At 34.4% G+C, this 25171-nt stretch overlaps 1 protein-coding gene across 1 annotated transcript in view; it reads left to right on the top strand.

Moving 5' to 3' along the window:
* The window catches only part of COL19A1 (collagen type XIX alpha 1 chain), a gene marked incomplete at both ends in the record, with an annotated part of 304611 nt that overhangs the window by 128762 nt on the left and 150678 nt on the right, over positions 1–25171 (top strand). The window contains 2 exons of the mRNA XM_084227959.1: positions 5348–5401; positions 6980–7015. Coding sequence (XP_084084085.1) covers positions 5348–5401; positions 6980–7015 — 90 coding nt within the window. The remainder of the gene's footprint in view (positions 1–5347; positions 5402–6979; positions 7016–25171) is intronic.

Genomic DNA, 25171 nt, shown 5'->3' with positions numbered 1-25171 from the left:
TTTCATTGCAACTAAACCCCCACTCCAAAAAATACTACAAGGAGTCCTAAAGCCAGAACCTCAGAGGGACGAATAACAATGAAAGAAGGCCAAAAAAAAAAAAAAAGTATTAAAAGAATAAATAAATAAAATCAAAGGAAAGACAAACACAATGGCAAATACAGATGTTAACATATCAATATTAACTCTAAATGTAAATGGACTAAACTCTTCAATAAAAAGACACAGAGTTGCAGCCTGGATTAAGAAACAAAACCCAACCTTTTGCTGTCTCCAGGAAACACATTTAGCTACAAAAGATAAAAATAGGCTCAAAGTTAAAGGATGGAAAACAATCCTACAAGCAAATGGACCAAAAAAGAAAGCAGGAACAGCTATACTTATATCAGATAAAACAGATTTCAAACTCAAAAAGATAAAAAGAGACCCCATGGTCACTACATTATGATCAAGGGGACAATACTTCAAGAAGAAATAACACTCATTAACATATACTCACCAAACGAAGGAGCACCAAAATATATCAGACAACTGTTGTCCTCTCTGAAAACAGACATCAGAGAAAACACATACGTAGTGGGAGACTTCAACACACCACTATCAACAATGGATAGATCAACAAGACAAAAAATAAGTAAAGAAACCAAAGCTCTAAATAAGGACCTAGAGCAATTGGGCTTAACAGACATCTATAGAACACTAAACCCCCAAAAAACGGAGTACACATTTTTCTCAAGCGCACACGGATCATTCTCCAGGATCGATCACATACTGGGGCACAAGACAAACATCAACAGATACACCAAGATTGAAATCATATCAACCATCTTTTCTGACCATGAAGGCATCAAACTAGAAATAAACCATAAAAAGAAGGCAAGGAACTTTCCTACCTCATGGAGATTAAAAACCACACTACTGGAAGACCATTGGACTAATGAGGAGATCAAAGAAGAAATTAAAAAATTTTTTGAATTGAACGACAAGGAGGACACCAATATCCTAAATGTATGGGATGCAGCAAAAGCAGTAATAAGAGGAAAATATATAGCAATAGAAGCTCACATCAAGAAACAAGAAAGAACGCAAAGAAACAACCTAATCTCGAAGCTCAAAGATCTAGAAAAAGAACAACAAAAAAACCCCAAAACCAGTAGAAGAAAAGAAATAATAAAAACCAAAGCAGAAATAAATGAAATTGAAACTAAAAAAACAATCCAAAAGATCAATGAAACCAAGAGCTGGTTCTTTGAAAAAATCAATAAAATAGACAAACCCCTAGCCAGGCTCACAAAGGAAAAAAGGGAGAAAGCACAAATAAACAGGATCATCAATGAAAGAGGAGAAATCACAACGGACACAGCAGAAATCAAAAGAATAATCAGTAACTACTATGAACAGTTATATGGAAACAAGTTTAACAATCTAGAGGAGATGGACAAATTCCTACAACTCTACAATCACCCAAAGCTAGATAAAGAAGAAATAGAACACCTAAACAGACCAATTACAATTAGCGAAATTGAAATGGTAATCAAAAACCTCCCCAAAAACAAAAGCCCAGGACCTGATGGATTTACAAATGAATTCTACCAAACATTCAGAGACGAATTAGTGCCTATCCTTCACAAACTCTTCCAAAAAATTGAGAAGGAAGGGACAATACCAAACACGTTTTATGAAGCCAACATTACACTAATACCAAAACCGAACAAGGACAACACAAAAAAGGAAAACTACAGGCCAATCTCCCTAATGAACACTGATGCAAAAATCCTCAATAAAATTTTAGCTATCAGAATCCAACAATGTATCCATAAGATAATTCACCACGACCAAGTAGGATTCATTCCAGGGACACAAGGATGGTTTAACATCCGAAAATCAATCAACGTTATCCAACACATCAACAAAAAGAAATATAAAAACCATATGATAATATCAATAGATGCTGAGAAAGCTTTCGACAAAGTGCAACACCCATTCATGATAAAAGCCCTTGAAATTCTTGGGATACAAGGAACATCTACCAGTTGACCTTGATACCTCTTTTTGTCTGCTCCCTCTTCTGGAAAATATACAAATACTGCCTCCCAGTAGTGCCACTGTCACAAACCTGTCCCAGCCATCCTGATCTCTTGCTTGGGAAGTTGTGATAGTTCTTTTTCTGCTTCCACTCTTGCTACCTATAGTCTATTGTGTCTTTGTAGCCAATGTGATTAAAACAAAACAACACACACTCAAGTCATGGCATCTTTCTGCTTAAAACAATTAAATGGTTTCTCCTGCACTTAGTACAAAACCCACCCTCCTCACCACAGCCTGCAGTTCTCTATGTGCCATGACCATGGCTGACCTGGATTCAGTCTGGCCCTCACTTGCCTGATCATGACACTCCTTTCACCTTGCTGCTTTTCTAGTTGCTGTACCTTCTACCCCCAGTTATATTTCCCAGAATAGGATTGTTGTATGGTTGTATCCTTTGAAACAAGGAATGTCACCTTCACACAGAGTCTGCTTCTGACTACCCCAACTGAGCTAGCAGCTTGCTCCCCTCCACTCTGGCAGCTTCAGCCTATTGACCTGTTTATTGTTAGTCACTGCCCTCTCATGAGTTCCATGAGGACAGAAATCTTGATTTTGTTAAGGAAAAAATTATTCTGACACTTGTTAAAATGGTAAAGAAGCCTTTCTTTTTTTAAGATTTATTTATTTATTTTATACAAGAACCAGGGTACAGGCCAGATGCACGGGAGGGTGAGAGGATTCACCAGAGACAGAGCAGGGAACAGAATGGGCAGACTGATGAAATACACTGCTGAAGGGAGCAGAGGGTGTGACAGGGGAGGTCTGCTGCACCATGTGGGACCCTCACTGGCTGGCGGGGATTGAACCGGCGCTGCAGAGGCTGTTGACAGCTTCACAGCGCGGTGCTGAACCCCTTGTGCCACCAGAGGAGGTCCGGTAAAGAAGACTTAGGTAAGACTTTTGCAATAGGGATATTTCCTTGTTATATATTTTACATTGTTATTAATTTTTGTACATAAATTACATAAAATTCCTACCACAAAGTCACCTGTGAACCATTACCATAGTCTCTTGTGCTCTTCCCTTTCTTCAGTAGGGGTATTTCAATAGGGGAGAAAGATTATAAGTACAGATGGGGATTCAAGCCAACAGAGGTATTGGGTCAGTGAATGGAAAATTACTGAGAGAGGGACTTCAAGGATAGGAGGATTCCTGATTAATTGACTTAACAGGATGCTTGCTAAAGGCAGGGTAAAGACTTATTATACATCAAATGTGGGGAATGAGAAAATTGATCACATATCAAGGGTGGGGGAGTATCTCTAAACTGACCTAACATGATTCTTGCTAACATAGGACAGGGGCCAGCATTGAGAACTAATCAAGAAGGACCTGACTAAAATTAGGTCAATGAGAGTCTTTTTCAACTTCTTGTTTTTTTATATTTCTAAATATCACTATCCAATAGAAAAATAATGTTATATTATACTTATTATATATTCATAAATGTAATAATTTTAAGACAAATGTAAATGTATTACATTCTCTAGTGGCCACATTAAGAAAAGTAAAAAAATAATATAAAGCTAATTTTAATAATGTTTTATTTAAACCAATATATCCAAAATGTAAAAATTTCAATATGTAATCAATAAAAATTATTAACATGACTTTTTACATTTCTTCTTATACTAAATACCAAAAGCCCAGTAATATTTTACACTCACAGCATATCTCAGTTTAGACTTGTCTTATTCCAAGTACTCGAAAACTATATGTGCAAGGCTAAAGGCTAAAAGAGGGATACAGTAAATGTCTACTGAATAAAACAATGAGTAAATGAATGAACTATTGGCAAATTTCTATGCAGAAATGGAATTTTTCTCTCCTCAAGTTTTCAAAATACATTGGTATCAAGTTTACACCAGAGTCACGTATAAACAGAGTTTGTGTGGCTTGATTTGGATAGGAATAGATATTTCCAATAATATGAAAGTATTAAATCTCAAGGATGATTTAAATTTTCAGTAATCCTTTTTCTATAAATACTCTTGGTGATGATGAAAGAAACATAGCTATGAGTTTTCTTCAAATAGAGGTTTATGAAACTGCAAAGTTTTTTTTTTTTGTCAATTAGAATTCTGTTTACGTTCATTAAATTGTTACCCTTAAAACATAAGATTATAGTTTTCACATACTCTCTGCCACAGGATGAAGTCTTCAGTTTTCATTGTTTCCTTTAAATTCGTCATTGACTTCCATAGAAAATAGCTATAGGTGATGGCATTTGGCATTGTTTATTCACTTCAAAATGTCAGTGCAGTAATAGCTGGATCTCTCAGCTATGAACAGTGAGACACCTAGATTTACCATGCTTTATGTAGCTTCAGAATATTTCTATTTTCCATTATTGTTCTTCTACCCTCACATGTGTTAAGGACAAAGGAAGATATTTTTCCTATTTACCACACAGTCAGGATGTGTCTGTCTTACTCTTTTTCTATTTACACTGTGAATGCCTTCAGCTGTTGAACTGATCTCCTCCAGTGAAATCTATCGAAGTCTTCCTGAAAGCTGTCATTTCTGAGTCAGATCAAACAGATACCCATTAAAACTCCCAAGAGACCAGAAGATTTATGACTATCTTTATCTGATATGTTGTCTGTATCTTAAAGTTTCATTTGATAGCTTTATAAATTGAGGTTTTAAAAAGGGAGAGAACTAAAATATACTTTAAAACAAGAAAGAAGTTACATTTTAAAAGGCGAAAGATTTATACGATCTGAAGAGAAACCAGAGTATAGAAGTTACATTTTAAGTCTAACTTTGTGAGTGAAAGGAATAGAATACATCCTGCTTTCCTTTTCCCTCCACAATTACATTTCTTGATAAAGGCGTAAAAATGTTTTTGATTTAACTCTTGAGTTTTTGGCAAGCTTTATAAAGGCCAAATCAATGCTAAATCAGAGATATTTACAACATCCACAAATTTAATCCAAAGTGGATACTTAAAAGCTCATATAGACTAAATGATGTTCTCCCAGATGGTGAATTAATGTAATTTTAGCAGGAAGCAAAGTTGCACAAATATGCAGTATCAAGGACTCGCGCTGATTTAATGTATCTGTACCCACCACTGCGCAGATGTTGCTTATCATTTTAGTGCCAGTTGTCTCTGTTTCTCTCTATAGTACACACTGAAGAATGGGATTCGGGAGTGCAGTCAATTATAATTTATTTTGTCACTAATGACTTGTTAGAAATGGAAGCTTTCTGTGAATTGTGTATAGAAATCACATTGATTGTCTTCTTTGTACAGGGTTTGAAAGGTGATTTGGGTCCTCGTGGTCTACCTGGCCCAAAAGGAGAAAAGGTATTGTATTCACCCAAGAAAGTGCTATATTTTCTTAAGAAAGACCTGGGAACCTTGCAATGACTTTTCATTGATACTGGTTAACTGCCAAAAGTTGATTTTGTTAACATTAACCAAAGGCTGTTATGTTGAAAAAAATCTGAAAGAGAAAAGCCTTTCAGTTCCTTTAATTAGTTTAAAGAGACTAAATGCACCATTGCTGGTTGACATTGATTTGTATTTATAAAATTTTCCTTTTCTCTCCCTTGCTTAATAGCATTCGGTATTCCATCACCAAATTGGCTTGTGTGTCTTGTAGGGGGAAATTTTACCAATAGCACTGAGCAGCTACTGTAGTGGTGAAGCAGGTGGCCTTTGAGGGAAAGAAGGCTAATTTTGTATCTTATTCTTTGAATGCTCCATTTCCTGCCACTTTTTCTCATGTGCTGTTCATAATGGCATAATGGTAGTGACCTTGAAAAGAGACTTAAGACGTGGTTAAATCAAGAATCATTTTGAATAAGGTCTTTGGATGATCCCAATTTGATGAGAATTGTATGTGGGGGTGTTTTGTAATATAGTTTGTTCTCTGTTCTTAGCACATTAAGAAATCCTTGTTTATCTTCAATATTTACCTCTATGTTAAAATTGATCTCGTAAGTCAATCTTTAATGACTGATTGGAGTTACATCAATGTTCTGTAACAACTATTGGTTATTTTTATTCAATTGTTCCAAAAAATAATGATTACAAATACTGTCTTAACTTTTGAGGTGATTATATTAGATGAGAAAAGAGAAAGTTATAGAGAGAGTCTCCATGGGAGAATTCAACATCTCAGTGCCCAAAACCCACAGTATATGACCTTTGTAATGTCTACTTAAACAAGGGTCAGAGCAATGATGCCTGGCATTAATGGCTCACAGTGTGTATGAATAAATAGGATGCCTGATACAATAAAGAATATAGATGTTATACAAATTAGAAAACTGAACTTTCAGATGGCGCGTTTTAAAAAGGTTTTGAACAGTTTCTCAATATGTCTACCTGGTGATTTATATTCACATAGGTCAGCAGGGCAATGTTAGTATTTAACATTGCCTCTTACAGGATAGGAAGTGCAATGCCAATTCAACAGAGCTTTAGAAGAGGCATGGGACTGCTTCTTGCAGCTGGGAGGCATGGAGTGGGGAAATCCACTTGTTATTTTTGCTGATCCTCATACTAACTTAGTCAGAAAAATTATTTGTCGTTATGACACTTCCCAGCTGCTCCATTAGCAAATACCCACAGTTGAAGAGATATTCTTTCTAATTTTGGATTAATAGACAAAAGAACAGAAAAATTAGATTATTTTAGCTTTCAAAACAAGCTCTGTTACTGCACAAAGTTTGGTGGTAAGATAATATTTATATCATGAGAGTTAAAAATATCACACAGTGCATTTTTTACTATACATAAGGTTTTATCAAGAAGAAATTTTATTTTTCTTTCCTTTCAGATTTTTTTAGATATTGCTTCTATCCATTAAGAATATTTATAAATAAAATGTTAAAAAAGAACAATAGATAACTGTAACTTTTCTTTTATCTGTTTTAGGGAGATGTGGGACCTCCAGGACCACCATCCCTAACTGTGAGTATCCTTGAAATCAAAATTCAAAATTGAAATACATTATCCTAGACTTTTTGTATTTCACACTATACCATGACAAAATCCATAGGTGTTTTGAGAATCGAAAGTCAACTCAGAGCAGATGTAGTCAAACCTCCAGATTTTAAGGGTAGGGTTTCTGCCTGACACTGAAATATTTAACCTGCGGTAACATAGGTAGTTTCCAGAAGAGACTGGAAGCATTACCTATTCTGCGCAATTTTCTCTACCCTCAAGATGCCTCATAATTTTGCCTCTTAAATGTTTGATTATGCATTCTTAACATGACATTTAAATTAGTGGAAGTAAAGATAGTTCTGCTTACTCCAAAAGCTGTAAAAGAACAAAATAAGCTATAATCACCCAGTGGGTAAAAAAACAATGACCTATTTAAACTGATTGTTAAATACCCCAAACTTGTCCAAGATGATTAATTTTTTCCTAGGTGATTTGCTTTTAACATTTGATAAAATGGCAGTATTTCAACAATAGATTTATGAGAAAGGTTTATAATATAGACATAATATGAGGTTCTCATCATTTATTTAGCATTTAATCATAAGTATATAATGCTTTTATATTTAAATACAATTTACTGCTATAGATTTTCTTCATAGATCATTAAAGATTCTTATTTAACTTAAAAATTTTGGCCTAAGAAAGACTGTATGCCTAATGGAAAAGAGAAAAGTTTTTCAAAATAAGATCATTTATAGTCTGTGATCACTAGAATTTTATGTTGATAGTACCTAATGACATAAATTAAGAATGAAAATCATCAGTTTTCAAAAACCAGTCCTCATCATACAAGGTCAGGTTTAAAGAAATCTTCTAGCATCTGGCTAAAGCTCTTCCAAAGAGCGTTGTATGGCTTTGATAACATTTTTTTTTTTAATCTTTGTACTTGAAAATCCCTTCCTGAGCAATACATTAATAACAACTTACACAAATTATATTTCCAGTGCTTACTTAAAGGACAAGTATTTATAAATAGATAAAAACTCTAAGGAACCAAACAGAAGATGACTTACTTAGAAACAACCAATTTAATTTGCAATAAAAATCTGTACTTTGAGCTCTTGTTTTTAAGATAGGAATAAAAGCAATTTATTTGACAGGAGTTTTTAACTACATATTATTCAATTTTTATACTTTGTGGAGTTTATTTTATAAATTCTTTGGCAGCAATTTAGAGCTAATTCTGCTCATGCCTGTTTTTCTTCAGTTAAGTTATATGCTTAATACCCATTTAGTTATCCGACGTCTTAGTCATTTTCAACTTGTTTTTGAAGACCAACTAATTTTCAAAGACCAGCATTTCAACTGAAATGCAATTTTGGTCCCTAGGTTAGAAAATGGTATTGAATAGCATGTTTTTTTTGTGGGTTTTAAATGAAAGTCGATGTCTACCTGACAACTAGCACCTGATGGTGTCTCTTTCCACTCTTCAGTTGGCAGGCCCTGAGGGAACACAAGCTAATTTTTATACTTACCTGAAAATTTGACAAGGCAAAAACATGATGATATGAAATGTCTTGCTTTATAAAGTCAGATATTAATATTGGTGTTTCTATTTATTTTCTTGCCATTGCTTTATTAATGTAGATAAGTAGTTCTCAAAGCCAGCTGTACACTAACTGCATTGAGAGCTTTAAAAAACACCAATGCTGGAATTCCACCTCCCAAAATCAAAATCAGAATTCATAGATGTGACACATATTTTTAAAGTCCCCAGTAGCTCTAAATATGCAACTGGAGTTAGAAACAACTGCTTATGGACACTTTTTTCCTGCTTGGAAATTTCTTTTAGATTTTTATTTATTTTATTTATTTATTTATTCATTTATTTTTGTGGGACCCTCGCCGGCAGACAGGGAATGAACCGGCACTGCAGAGGCTGAGGGCAGCCTTGCAGTCCAGTGCTCAACTGGGGAGGTCCTAGATTTTTTTTTTAAAGTCTTGCATTCAATCTTTTTAAATAAAGTGGGGGGTATTATTAATAGAAATACACTGCAGTATCATTATACAACACCTTCACAACTGGCCTATATGTTAATCTGCAAAACATGCTTACAGACGTGTGAGTGCGTTCCACTTATTTCCCCCAAGTTTTCTTCTATATTTGAAATATTCTATATTTCCATCTTCTAAATACTCTTTTTCTTATATTCTATTTTCTTTTGTTTTGTTTTTTTAATTTAAATTTTATTTTTATATTCCCCTCACAATTACAACCCCCTTATTTTTACCCCAAGCCCTCCTTTCCCCACCCCCCACCCCCCATAGAGAGTCTCTTGTTAATAGTTATTTGTTGATTTTGATATTTTCTTTCTTATAGTTATTCTTTTTCCTGGTCCCTTATTTAAGTTTTCTAGATTTCTGCTATGAGTGAGACCATCCGGTATTTTTCTTTTTCTTTCTGGCTTATTTCTCTGAGCATGATCCCTTCCAGTTCCATCCATGTTGCTGCAAACTGCATGTGTTTATCTTTTTTGAATGCTGAGTAATAGTCCATGGTGTATATGTACCACATCTTCTTGATCCAGTCATCTATTTTTGGGCATTTGGGTTGTTTCCAAATCTTAGCTATTAGAGAAACACGTATTTTGTGACTGATTACCATAGGCTAAAGGATAGCATTGAACTTTACTGGTGAACTTCATGGGGTGTATATACACATGTTGATTTTCACTGATGCACAACTGAGACATATAGTGTCATAACATTACCTTGATAAATATAAATCTCAAAAATATATCAAAATGTTGCCATCAAAACTCATGATAGGCTTAATGTTCAAGCCAATTTTTTCCTATTTAAAGACACAAATATAAGCTACATGGAAAACCCCATCATTCCCACATGACACCAAGGAGTGCTACCTTGATTCTCTGTGTGTCTTTTTCACACAGAAAAATTCAAAGTTGTCATTCTGTTTCTTTTCTTCTCAGTTCTCAGAGTTCTACTGTGTGCATAGGAGCAAATTCTGTGTTATGAAATGTGCAACTTGGAAAACTTATCACATGTTTCATAATAAACCCAGTATTGAAGACTTAAAAAAAATAAATAAAGTCTTATATTCAGCTGGAATCCAACTTATGTATGATAACAAAGAAACAGGTCTTTCCATTAGGGAGACATACTAGTAAAACTCAATTGAGATTGAAGCTTGTGGGCTAAGTGGAGCAGATCAGGGCTAGAAAGGAACTTTTAATTACAGTCTTAACCCAAAGATTCAAGAACTTCTGGGGGTGCAGTTGCCTTAATGCTTCTCAAAATTCAGTATGCATAGGAACATTCAGGAATCTTTTTCAAATGCATCGTTTATTACCTAAGTCTGAGATGAGGGCTGGAGAGCCTACATTCCTAATGAGAGGATGTAGATGCTACTGGTCCTTGGTCTGTCCTGTAAGACACAAGGGCTCAGCACCCAATTTTCAGCTGTAGTGCAGATTCACTGCCTGGGTCCACAGATGAGTGGATCTCCATCTGAACTGCACATTAGAATTGTCTGAGTTTTAAAAAATTCAATCCCCAGAATGCACCATATACCAATATAGTCAGAATCTCTGCAGTAGGACTTAGGCAATCGTCATTTTAATTTTTTCCAAGCAATTCCACTGAGCAGCTCTGTTTGAAAACTAATGCTCTGAAAGTGAATCAAATATTTATCTCCACAGCTTCCCCTCTCAGATTTTAAGCAAATATTTTAGAATTACTCATTATACCAGTGTTTGTTACAAAAACAATCAACCTGATAACTCTGGGGAGCTTCCAGAAAATGCCAAACTCTCCATTAATACCAATGATTTGCATTAATACCTGTGATTTGATGCTACTTTAGTATCCTGATCACTCAGTTATGGAGGATGAATTTTCATCTCCACGTTTGTAGTCTACTAACAGTCCTTCCTTAAGCAGGACCACAAACACAACTAATACCAGTAGATACAATAGAATTCCAGAGTTTGTCCTGGCGTATTGAGTTGAACTGCTAGAAGAAATAAGGCAACAATAGTGACTACTCTTCCCCCTCTAAATCATACATACCATATTTAACTTTCATTTATATTTTACATGATGTGAAATTGGGATGTATCAATACTAATTGAGCACACTCAGATATTAAGTTGATTGATGTTGATCCAGTCCTTTTTGATAGAAAACATCTTTGTGTAGGATAGTGTTAATGCTATCATTTTATTGCCCCCCCCCCCTTGGAGCCCCATGCTTTGGCTTTTACTTTAAAATCATGTAAAATCATTTCATTAAAAAATAAAATTTTCTACCTCTTTTCCTTGAAAGCTACATTGTTTCTTATTTATACTTTCTTATAACTGGTTGTATACAATTGAGTATACATCTCAGTACAGGAGATGGGTAAGGAGTAAGAGAGTCCAAGTGTAAAAGAAATAAGGAAAGGTGAAGGAAATGGTATAAAACACAGACCAGAGTCCAAGCCAGTTTTTCAACAGCAAATCGACATATGAAACAAACACACTGGAGAAACCAAAAATCACATTTGCGCTTATGGTAGCCAGTGCCATAGGGAAGCCCAATTTCTCCATGGGGCTGACTAACCACGGATGGCTATGTCCTAAATCACGTTGGACGCCAAATCTGTTATAGGACAGGGAGAGGGGCAGCCCAAACCCCGCAAACCTGCCTGTTCTAAATGGGTTCTGCCATCCGCCGCATCAACAGAAAACATAGGAGACTTTAAGGGGAAGGAACTTTAATAAAACTAGGAAACAATACAGGTAAGGCAGAGTCTAGTTTCTAAATGAAGCACCCAAAGTTACCCGTCCCCTCGTGGGTAAAAGTCCATCCAAATGGGACTGGCCCAGAGCAAGGCCCCAAAGCCTGCCACAAGTCTAAAGCATCTTCCAGTGGGGACCCACAGAAAAGGGCCAGAAACAACCAGACAAGCCCGGAAGGAAAGGAGCAAAATCAACATCAAGATAAAAGCTGCCATTGTCACCTCCCCATGGGTCTCACCCACATCTGTGTCACCCAGTCCACAACCAAAAGACAAGCGCAGTTTCTTCACATGTCTCTAGGCTCCATGCGCCTCCTCCAGGTCTCCTGGCTCCATCCTGCTTCCTTCCTCAGTCTCTTCTGCAGCTTCTTCTCTCCCTGCTCAGCTCCACCCTCCCTTGGATGGGACAGGGAACCTGGAACCTCCCCCTTTCCTGGGGACCACCCTGTTGCACTAGGACCACTTCACCAATTCATTCAACCTCATCTGTTCTTATATTTTATTTTACCTTCCTTTCCTACCACTACCACCTTGAAGTGTTCTTAACACCAGTCACCACTACCTCCCTGCTCTTCAGTATTCAGAAACCAGGAAACTTAGTGAAAACAGCAACCAAAATGATGCTGCAGTTGACAAAAGCTGTGCACAGTAAACTCCTTCATTTCTTTTTCTTTTTTCTTTTCAAAGATTTATTTATTTATATAAGCACTGGGTACAGTCAGAAGCACAGGAGGGTGAGAGAACTCACCAGAGCCAGAGCGGGGAGCAGAGCAGGCAGAAGGACCGAAGTACACTGCTGAGGGGAGCAGCGGGCGGCAGGAGAGGTCTGCGCGCCATGCGGGACCCTCCTCCGGTGGCCGGGGAGCAGCCAGGGATCGAACCGGCGCCTCAGAGGCTGCCGGCAGCTTCGCAACCCAGCTCTCAACCGCTGTGCCACCAGGGAGGTGCCTCCTTCATTTCTTAAAGAAATGAGATCCCATTGAAGCTTCCACAATTGAATCTCTTTGATAGCTTTTGAATCCTATTCATAGAGCACATGGGAAACCCCTCAAAGTGATTGCCTCAGGGGGGAAGAAGAGCTAAAAAGAAAAGAAAAGGAGAAAGAGGAGAAGAAAGAAGAAAGGAAGAAACAAATAAGGGAGGGAGGGCAGGGAAAGAAGGAAAGAAGAAAATTTGGGGCCTGTATAGATTTCATAGAGATTTAGAATATAATTGTGCCATTAATTGTCACTTAAACCCTTTAGCCTTTAAGGATTCTATCAGTCCACTGGACTTGGAAAAAATTAAATAACTTTTATATGACAATCATAAATTCAAAAATCTTCCTGGTTACTTCCTTTTTCTTATAGCCTTTTTAGATTGTTCTAATAACAAAAGATTAGGGATCCCTCCCTCCTTCTCCCCTGCAGGATGTCTCTGATTTATAATTGTCTGTTTTTGCTTTGTTGTCTTTTGTACTGTTACTATTTTTTTACACTGATGTCTTATTTGGTTCCCCAATATTCCTGCGATAAAAGGGATCAGAGGGAGAGAGGGAGGAGCACAGGGGACTGCGGTGATGGTGCACGGGTGCATTGATGAAGGAAACTCTATGGGGACTACACCTGAGGGGGTGGGGAGAAGCAAATATTATTTAAAAATGAACAATGATGTAAAAAATAAAAAAAATAAAAAATAGTAAAATAAAAAAATATAGCTGTCAAAAAAAACAAAAGATTAGGGAATAACCTCAAAAACAAGTTTGTGAATCTTTTTTATTTTTATTTATTTATTTTTTTTAAAGGTTAACAAAAGGTTTATTTACAAGGGAAGGGGAATGAGGAAATGTACAACTCAGGAAGAAAAGAGGGAGATAAATTCTTAAATGTGTCCTACCCGTTCCGCCAACCTAGAATCCCAAATGTCCGGCTGAGACCAAACCTGTCTGGCCAAGAGCATGAGCCAAGTGTGCCCGACCCCACTAACATGGCTGCTTTTTATTTAAGTTTGTGAATCTTTGGGCGAGACATATAGAAAGTAGTTTATAAAAAAGTGTATAAAAATCTTCCTCAAAAAAATAGCCATTCACCCTTTCAAAAAAAAAAAAAAACACCTCCTTGATTTTTTTTTTTAAACTAAGTGTCCTCTGGAGTTATGGTTAGAAGAATGAAGTATCCTTTCTTTCTCAAAGGGTAAGAATGTGGTTGACTCCTAAAATAAAAAAATAAGAGAGGAAAAAAACAGAAGAAAGAAAATGTGCCAGCTACCATAAACACCATAACCCCTAGCTCTTGTTAGGCATATTTTCAACAGACACAGCTGGTTGAAAATTTTTAAAAATTAATCAAATCATTTTGGTTTCTTTTCAGCCTCTTTTTGGATGGTACTAAATTTACTGTTCAGTTTATTACTGAATTAAGCTATTGTGTAAACACAGTAAGCTATTATACTAACTTAAAATACGTGTAATTTTAATGTTCTAAAGAAAGAAACATGAGATCCTTTTTACCAGATGTAAGCTAATTAATTAATCCTTCTTTCCTAATCTTTTTTATATATATCAAACTGATAAGCATTGTTTAAAAACAGTTTTTATTTTATCCTACATAACAACAATAGCAATAATAAATGGCAAATCTTTACCAAATACCTACTGTGTTACCTAGTTACTCCATAAACAACCCTGTAAAATGGAAAATTATTACCACATAGTAGATGAGGAGCCTGAGGGTTAAAATTAAATATCTAGCCCAAAGCACCTGTTTGACTCCAAAACCTAAGCCTTTATTTTAAGATATGCATATATCAATAATTTCACTCATGGAATTATCTTGCCTTTGGTATAAGAGCCATTCTCACAGGTGGGAGATAACAAAATCTCACTGTGTTTTTGACTTGCATTTCCCTAATAGTAAGAGATTATGAATATGTTTTCTTGTGTCTGTTGGCCATTTATAATATATGTCTTCTTTAGAAAAGTATCTTCAGATTCTCAGCCCATCCCATTTTTTTTGTTGTTGAATTTTATGAGTTCTTTATTTCAGGTAATAACACCTTGTCAGGTGTTTGATATGTAAATAACTTATAATTCAATTAGATGCCTTTTCATTTTGATGATAATTTCTTTTACTCTTCAGAAACTTTCTAATTTGGAATAGTCCTATTTGTTTATTTTGCTTTTATTTCCTTTCACATTAGAATCGAATCACCAAAGACATCACAAAGATTGATGTTGAGGAGCATATTGCCTTTTTTATAATATTTATTTTATAGTCTCGGTCTTACATCCAAGTCGTTAATCCATTTAGAATCATTTAATCCTTTCAGAATTTGTTTGTTTAATGGGGGTTAAAGAATCTTGCTTGAGAAGATAATGGTGTTGGCCCTTTTCCACGTAGTGTTGTAAATTTTACATTTAGAATGAACTAGCTGTATTTTGTTTGTTTTTTAATTGAGTTAAAGAAAATTTACTTCTGTTTATAGTTTTCCAGGAGTTTTATCTTGAACAGAAAATTAATTTTACATAGTGTTTTCTGATCAAATGAAATATTCATATTCTCTTTCAATACTTTATTGTAGTAAGCTATATGGTTTTTGACTGTGAATCATCCTTGCTCTCTCCTAGGATAAATCTCACCAGGTCTCACAAGTATTTTTACCTTATTTGTGAAGGGTATGGGCAACTGGTTGGTTTCTTTTTTCTTTGAACACTGTAGTTATTTTTCCCTGTCTTCTGACCTTCATTATTTCTGATAAGAATTAGTCGTTCCAATAATTGTTTCCTATATTCAATATGTCCTTTTTTTCTGACTTTTTAAATACACTTTTTAATATTTGATTTTTAACAGTTTGATAATGATTCATGTAGATGTTCTATTGTATCTGTATATTTATATCTCTCACCTAGTTTGGGAAAGTTTTCCATTATTATCAAATGTGTGTTCAGTCCCATTATCTCTCTCTTCTCCTCTAGAATGCCAATTAAATATATATAAGATTTTTTAAAAAATATTTTATCACTTGTCCATAACACTGATCCTTCACTTTCCATCTAACTCTCTCTTCTCAGGACTGTATCACTTCTAGTGAACTATCTTCAAGCTTACTTATTATTTGGTCATTTTCATTCTGCTTTCAAACTCATCCATTAAATTTTTCACATCAGATTCTCTAAGTGAGTAAAGTTACATTTTTAAAATAATATCTACCTCTCTGCTCACATTTTTTATCTTTTCATTCACTAGAAGCCATACTTCCCTTCATGTCATTGAGAATAATCTTAATAGATGCTTTATTACCTTTTCTCATAATTCTGTCATTTGAGTTATGTCAACTTGGTCTTTGTCAACTGTTTTTTCTCTTTAGAATGGTTATGTTTTAACTTACATATTAGTTTTGGATTGCATTCTAGATACTGTGAATTCTTATACAAACTATTACTCTGAATACTTTTATGTTTCTCTTAAGAACATTAACATATTTTTAAAGCATGAAGTTATCTGGGCATACATTGTAAACTCTCTCCTTATAGTTAACAACAGCTGAAATCCCTGGCTTTGTTCTTTTAGTATAAACAAGCTGCTTGGAATCTGCTCTGCATATGTATGGGATCAATCAGAGGTTTGGGTAAAGTTTATATACACAATATGACACTGCTTTTCTCTTTTTAGGATTTGTTAAACCAGAGCCCCTCTCTCTTTTACTTTCCAATAACTTCACTCACCCCAAACTCTGTCCTTTGATTTTTCAGTCCTGCAAGACTTTAAGCTTTCAGTTAGCCACCCTGTGACTGAGATATGTCATCTGACTAACCATCTTAAAAATCAGGGAACTGATCACATGCTGTTTCATTTTACCAAATACTGATGTCTGTCCATTACCTACACACTTTTGTTGAATTTCTCATGTTTTAGGTAGTTATTTTTATATTTTTTTTCTGGCATTTAGAGTTGTTACCTATGGGCATATTAATCTAATAGGAAAAATTAGGGTTTTCTGGGAACTTATGATTTTTTTATATAATGTTAGATTGCTTATAATTTCCTTAGAAATGTTGCATCTATAAACAAAGTCAGCTACTCTCACAAATTCCTTTATTTATTCTACTGACCTCACCTTCAATATATTTCAGAATCTGACTGATTGCCCTATTTCTACTATTAGTTCTTGGTTGTGCTAACCATTATACATCTCTCAATTGTTCACTAGCCAATCACTTGTCTCTCTGCTCTCTCCTTGGTATTCTTGAGTTTTTTCTAAACAAAGCCAGACTATTCCTTGTAACATTTCTGTTCAAATCTCAATTGTCTCCCCATTTGATTTATAATAAAACCCAAATCCTATACATCGGTCTCAAATGTCTTCAGAATTCAACTCTGATTTTATTTCTAACTTCATCTCCTATTCTTCTTGCTAATTTTGCTCTATAACAATGGCCTTCTTGCAGTTCTTTAAACTTACCTGGCACATTCTCACTTTAGGGGGTTTGCATTTGCTATTTCTGCTGCTTACCTCTTGAGATATATGTGGGTACTTCCTTTAAGGTTCTGTAGAATGTCACTTTCTCAGTAATGAACACACTGAACTATCTAAAATTGCACACATACACACACACTTGGAATTTCTAATCCTCTTTATATGCTGCATTTTGTCTTTTATCCATAACTCTTATTATTGTTAAATTATTACCTAAAATGCTATTTATTATGTTTATTGTTTGTTGTCAATCAGCAGTTGACTAATATCCCCTGAGGGCAAAGTTGAATTCTAAGCATAGAGACAGAGTTTGACACAATGATGCCTTCAAGAAATAAAAAAAAATAAGATTTAATGAATATTATCTTTGTAAGTTTTCTTATCTTTGTTTTGTTAACCTCGTTATTTCAGTTCACTAATTTTCTTTGAAATAGTTTGTATAAGACAGGGAATAGTTCTTAAATAGTGATTTTGGTGAAAACATTTAAACTGATATCTTTTGTCACAATTTTTTCTACTATTTAATCTATTTTTGTAGTTCAGTGTTTACCGCTTTTTGATACTTTCTTAAGTCAGCTTTCTAGAAAACTGTACATCATTCCATTTTCTATAAGGCAAGTTTCTGTCCCAGTAGACTATATCTGTGGTTCCTGTGACTTGATTTTTATACAGAAGTATAAATTGTAGTGAAAGGCTTTGATGCATATGAAATGAAATAAAATGAAAACTAGAAAAGATTAACAATACTAAAGCTGGTATTTTGAATATACACAAAATTGACAAACTTTTAGTTTGACTAAGGGAAAAAGGAGAATAAGTAAAATTAGAAATGAAAGAGAACACATTATAACTGATACAACAGAAGTAGAAAATATGGTTAAGACTCTACTATGAGCAATTATTTGCTGACAAATTGAAAGGTCTAGGAGAAATGGATAAATTCCTAGAATTGTACAACTACCCAAGACTGAATCTTCAAGAAACAGAAAATCTGAACAGAACAATCATATCAGAAGAGATGGTTACACTGGTGAATTCCACTGAACAGAAGAATTAATGCTAACCCTTCTCAAACTCTTCCAACAAACTGAAGTTGGGGGAGCACTCCCAAATTCATAATCGGATGCCAGAATTACCCTGATACCAAAGCTACATAAAGGCACCTCAAGAAAAGAAAATTATAGACCAATATCCCTGATGAATATAAGTGTAAAAATTCCTTGCAAAATATGAATAAACTGAAATCGTCATCACAGTGAAAGTATTATATACTGTGATCAAGTGGGATTTATCCCTGAAATACAAGGATAGTTCAACATACACAAATCAGCAAATATGATATATTACATTGAAAGAATGAAAGATAAAAAACATCTCAATAGATGCATGAAAAGCAGTCAACTGTCAAAATCCAAAAATTTTTCACTATTAAAACACTCACCAAATTGGGTATAAAAGGAACATAGCTCAACATGATAAATACCATTTGTGAAAAATCAGTAGCTAAGTTTATATTCAGTGGTGGAAAGTTGAATGCTCTCCTCTAAGATCATGTAAAAGACAAGGGTGCCCACTCTTACCACTCCAATTCAACATACTACTGGATAGTCACAGCATTAGGCAAGAAAAAGAATAGGTATACAAATTGGAAAGAATAAGTAAATTTGTCCCCAACTGCAGGTAATAAACACTTATATAGAAAATCCTAAAGACTACACACAATAAAATCTGTTAGAACTAATAGATTCAGTAAAACTGCAAGATACAAAAATCAATAAATAAAAATCAATGGTGTTTCTTTAAACTAACAATGAAATAACTGAAAACTAAATAAAGAAAACAAACCAATTCTCAATAGCATCATAACCAATACAATTTTAAGAATGAATTTACCAAGAAAGTGAAATATTGGGCCTCCCTGGTGGTGCTAGGTGTTAATTGTCAGCACTATGAAGCTATCAGCAACCACTGAAGCACAAGTTTGATGCCTGGCCAGGAAGCTACACACATGGTGCAATAGACCTCTTTCCTGTCTTACCCACTGCTCCCCTAGGCAGTGTACTTCAGTCGATCTGCCTGTTCTGCTCCGCACTCTATCTCTGGTGAATCCTCTCACCGATCCGCATCTCTAGCCTACACCTCAGGCTCTTGTATGCATAAATAAATAAATCTTAAAAAAAAAAAAGAAAGTGAAAGATCTATACAATGTAAACTGTAAGACTTTGTTATAAGAAATTGAAGAAGAAACAAATGTCAGCATAGCCCACATTCATGAATCAGAAGAACTGTGTTGTTAAAGTGTTCAGAGTACCCAAAGTAATCTGAAGAGTCTACATACTCCCTAAAAAATGCCAATTTCTTTTTTCTCAGAAATAGAAAAAAAACCCTGAAATTCATATAGAACCACAAAAAACCCCTGAATAACCAATGCATTTCTAAGAAAATGCAAAGCAGGAGGCATCACGCTTTCAAAGATAAAGTACTCAGAATAGTATAGATCTATCCTAAAAATAGACACAAACACAGTGAAAAAAAATCAGGTACCCAGAATAAACATATGCAACTAATATTTGACAAGGGAGCTAAGAATACTCAACTGAAGAAGAGACGGTTTCTTCAATAAGTGATTTGGGGAAAACTATATAGTCATATGCAAAAAAGAAATTCAACCCATTATCTTAACTCATTTCACAAAAATTAACTCAAAATGGATTAAAGATGTAAATGTAGCAGGTGAAACTATGAAACGCCAAAAAGAAACCTTCTTTCATTGGTCTTGGCAGAGTGGCTGTGATCATAAGCACAAGTAATAAAACAAGTAACTGGAACGACATCAAACTCAAAAGCTTCTGTACAATAAAAGAAAGAATGAAATGTAAAGCAAATCTAGAATGGGAGAAAATGTTTGCAAGCCAAATATCTGATAGGGGTTAATATCTAAAATATATATGAATTTTTATAACTATAGCAAAATAATAACAATCACGCTTTAAAACTGGCAAAGAACATAAATAGACATTTTCCAACAGCTATATGCATTTCCCGAGTTGTGAAGGAAATGCAAATCAAAATCACTAGGCACCACTTCATAACCTGACAGGATGGCTGTTATCGAAAAGATAACCAGTGTTGATGAGAAAGTATACAGAAAAGGGAACAATATGCACTGCTGGTATAAATTGCGAACCTACTAAGGAAAAAATTAAAAATAGAACTACCATGTGATTCAGCAATCACACTTTTGGGTGCATATTCAAAGGAAATGAAATCAGTATCTAAAAGCAATATCTCTATTTCTATGTCAATTGCAGCATTATTTGTTATAACCAAATAGGACATACAAACAGCCTAATTGTCCATTGACAAATGAAAGGATTAAAAAAAATGTGGTATGTGCATATGTATCCAGTTATTCAGCCATAAAAGAAGAAAATGCTGCCATTTGCAATAGCATGGATAGCACTTAAGGGTGTTATGCTAAGTTAAACAAGTGAGATGGAGAAAGATTAGTACCATATGTTTTTACTTGCAAGTAGAATCTAAAAAGCCAAAGTAATAGACAGTAGTAGGGTACAAAAAAAGAAACCTGGGGCAGGGAAAATGTGGAGATGCCAGTCAAAGGGCACAAAATCTTAACTGTAAGATGAGTAAGTTCTGAAGATCTAATGTACAGGATAGTAACTATAGTTAATAATACTATTATATTTAAGTATATATTTAAAAGTTGCTAAGAGACTAGATCTTAAATATTACCACTACACAAACACACACACAAAGGTATTTATGTATATGCTGATGGAAGTGGTTACTAACCTTATTCTGGTAACTGTTTTGCTATACAGCAAATCATCAGGTTGTACACCTTAACCTTACACTTTTATTTGTCAATTGTATTCAGATAAAGTTAGGGGAAAAAAGTAAGTTACACACGAATTTAAAATATTTTTTTTGATATCAACAATTTGTACAGCAGGAATTTACTTATGTGAGTTAAATCTAACTGAATTAGGAAAACTTATCCATCACAGTAACGTCCAAATTTCTTTGATCAAAGTGTGATCTAAGATCATAATGCAAATATATGTTAGAGGTAGATTCTGATAAGCCATTCTGAAGTCACAGATTTTGACATTAAAAAAGCCCTCTACTAATGGTCAGTATTTTATGATTTATTCATTTTATTTGTATGATATTTTATATTAGCTCTGTATATAAATCCTTACCTTTAAATATGTAGGTATAATAAGTACAAGTTCTTTGTTTCTTGTTAAAATTTTATTCTTATATAACTGATGTGTTTCTTTATATGTAACTTTTAAAAATCATTGCATACTGTATCCTTGCTATTACCAGATTCTCCTCAACTAAATAATATACTATTGTTTTTATGATAAAGTTTTCTAAGAATCCCTAACTGAGGCTTCAGAAGCAAGGCAGGGACTATTTCTGAAATGAGGCACTTGGCTAATGCCCCGTTAATCTTCTAGCCTTTGCATTTCATGTCAGGAGAGACAGGTGAAGGAAGGAAAAATAGTGTTGTTTCACCTAATATTCCCACTAATCTTAGTTCCCAGACAAATGACTATGTTGCTTGGGCCCTATCCCTTTAGGGCATTATTAAATACTATTCTGGATTGCACCAAATGTTTACACAGAAGGCAAAGGTTAAGCCACTCAACAGCAGAAGTGTCTTAGACATGCCTACAAAATAATGTTTTAAATGCCAGTTCTTGGGGATCAGATAAAGCCAGACTAAGTGAAAATCAGGCAAAGAGGGAGCACATATTTTACCCTATAAACTACCATGACATAAGCAATTGAAAGAAAATCTCAGATCTCAGATGATCATTTATAAATGAAACGGCACACAAATGATCAGATGACCCTAATTATAAGAGATCACATAGTATTAACATAGGGAAGCCTTGAAATAATTCTTTTTCTACATTATTGTTTGTAAGATACAAAACATTCTATTCAATTGGTGATATGGTTCCTTCCCTCCCTACCTCCCTCCTTCACCTACTCATTTATTTGAATGCAAATTATAAACCATTTATATAGCTGTTCACTTTAAATACATTTGCGCTACAAACTCAACTGGTAATAATGTTTTCTTACTAAAATTCTTAGGGAACTATGACCATTTCCTTTTTAGGTAAATGAAATAGAAAGTTTCTTGTTGAAAGTTCACACAGCATAATTTCTCTTTTTATTCTAACTAAAATAAATGTTCTGTTAGCATCTATGTACTATACATATTTATATGTGTATACATAAATATATGTACTATAGCATAATACTTAATAGACAATGCAATTTAAGCTTATTTAAAATCCCTCACATATCAAAACCTAAGTTACTTATATGCTCCTTCAGTGAGTTGCCTGGACATGAATTAATATGTTAGTCTAAAATGTTGCATAAATTCATATTTAATTCATCACTAACTTTTCTGAAACTGGTGATACAGCACAATGTTGAGATTTTTAGAGTACTTGTGGGCCAGTAAAACGGAGGCAGTTGAAATATGTTTAAAAATCAATTCTATTATTTATTTGTGGGCAAAATACTTACACAAATGAATTAGGTGATTAAAATAGAAGGTGTTTCCATACTATAAAGTTATTTTTATCAACCCCGTACAGAAATATAGGGGAGTTGATGCTTAAGGCCCTAGAAAGATTTATGTTTAGCCTCAGAGAAGATTTATGTTTTGGAAAAACCTACCGTCAGCTCATTTGACAGGAAGGTGATTTATATATCTTTCATTAGATGAATGATTTAAGAATAGCTCCTTGTGCCCTTCTGTTTATAGTTGATTCTGTTTCATAAGACATTTTAAATCATCTTCATCAAAATTCTAAATTATGTATTTTAAAACTCAACAGTAAAACTTTCTTTCCTAAAAGTGCTATACATTGGCAATTTGGGACCATTGTGAAAGAGCTATTTTATTTCGTGTTAAGATACTCAGTATCTAGAAAAATACATTAGGGTATAACTCAAAGGCCATTAGAAAATTATAAAATGAATAAACCTTTTGAAAAATTACATGCAGAAAACATGTATTTAAGTCATAAATCTATACAGAAATTAGTTTAATTCTATTTCATTCTATTTAAGCATTGAAATCTTTATATTGGTAGAAACCTTATATTGACCTATAAAGTGGAACTCAAAAATTATTACTGTCTAAAGGGATTAGAAATGTATTCATTCCAATTAGCTATTCCACTGAAATTAATAAATACCCATGCAGTGCAGCTTAGGAGTAATATAGACCCTGTATTCAGACTGCCTGGGTTTGGTCCTGACCATATTACTTGAGCTTTCTGTGCCTCAGTTTCATCATCTATAAAATGGAATAATAATATTTCCTATGCACAGTGCTTGTTGAAGGTTAAATTAACATGTTAAAAAGTTTGTAACAATGACTGGTTCCTAGTAAGTGCTATGTAACTTTTAGCTAGTGTTCTTAATGTTGTTATGCTAAGATTCAGTGGCAAAAATATCAATAAGAATGAACCGAGAGGCCTTAAGAAGTAAATGCTGAGAAATGTTAAAGAAGATCTTAAGAAAACTATTAAATGTAAACTGAAGTATTTCTTTTTTACCTCTATTCTAACCTACTTGTGGACAGCAACCTTGCTGTTTTATATACAACTGTATCCCTAGAGACTTTTTTTTTTGCTCTGTAGATACTAAATACTATTTCATAGGTAAAGGAAACAAATATTTTCCACTGATGAACATATCCAAGTAAATACTAAATCTTGTAGTGCAAATATCTTTTTAAAATTATAAAATCACCGACTTGAGCATCAAAAGGGTATATCTTCTCTTTGGAACTAATGAACTTAAGGCAGAAAGACTTGTCCATATTGAAATTTTTCAGCAATGGCAGTCCTATTACTCCTGATTTTTCAAATGATGTTTGTGGGCAACTATAATTATCCCCTTAGTAAAATATTTCTATCTTCTCTTCAGTCTGTTGTCATATTATTTTAAAAAGATAAAAATTAAACATAGGGATTAATTGATTTAAGTCAGATATATTCGCATTATAAAGAAAGGACTTGATTTGACAGTATCAGGAACTATGAAAGGTTTGAAATTTTTCCTACTTGAAATGTAACTGTTTAGCTTGCCATGGTCTTATTGATCCTGGCAGAACACATGGAACTTCTAAGCCAGAGAATAAATTAGAAATTGATTACCCTTACCTCTAACCCTCAGGAGTTACCTAGGAAGTACTGCGCATGCAGTGTGGTTGGTGTCATAATTCAGGAACTCTAAGCTTAGGGAACCAAATCTTTTATAATGACATGGAAGGAAATTGGCCCCTTTACCTTAAAGGGAGACATTTTCTTTACTATTCTAAACAGTAGGAAAATCCAACCTTTCTTTTTTCTATAGACATTCTTCAAAAGATAGTCCAGGACTAAAGTACAATTAGAATCTCCTTCACAAGACATTCAGAAACACAAAAGACCATTGTCTCACAACAATATCCACTCCTCTTTTCTACATGGTCTTTACTTTTGGCAGATATTTATGAGTATGCCACCTTATTAATCATTCTCATTAAACTTATCCATGGAGGCTGGGAACAAAACTGTTCAGTTTGTCTCATACCATATTTAATGAGGACTACAAACAAGTAGATGAGACCACCCTCTGGTGTTGATTTCAACCATGTTCCTAAGATTTCAGACCCAACCAGCTGAACAAATCCCATAAATCATCCAGGTCAGATCTGCCTCATAAAGCCAGGTATTTTCTCCTTAAGCTTCTAAATTGATCTTTTCCCTTGACTTGAGTCATCAGCCCAGATATATCAACAAGGATATTGATATTTTCTATAAATCTTACAGAGACCCAGTCTTTGTAACCAAGTGGGTTTTCATAAAGGTGCTGAATGA

This window comes from Talpa europaea (assembly GCF_964194135.1).
Source record: "Talpa europaea genome assembly, chromosome: 2".
Classification (NCBI taxonomy): domain Eukaryota; kingdom Metazoa; phylum Chordata; class Mammalia; order Eulipotyphla; family Talpidae; genus Talpa; species Talpa europaea.
This window is presented reverse-complemented; position numbering and strand designations above follow the sequence as displayed.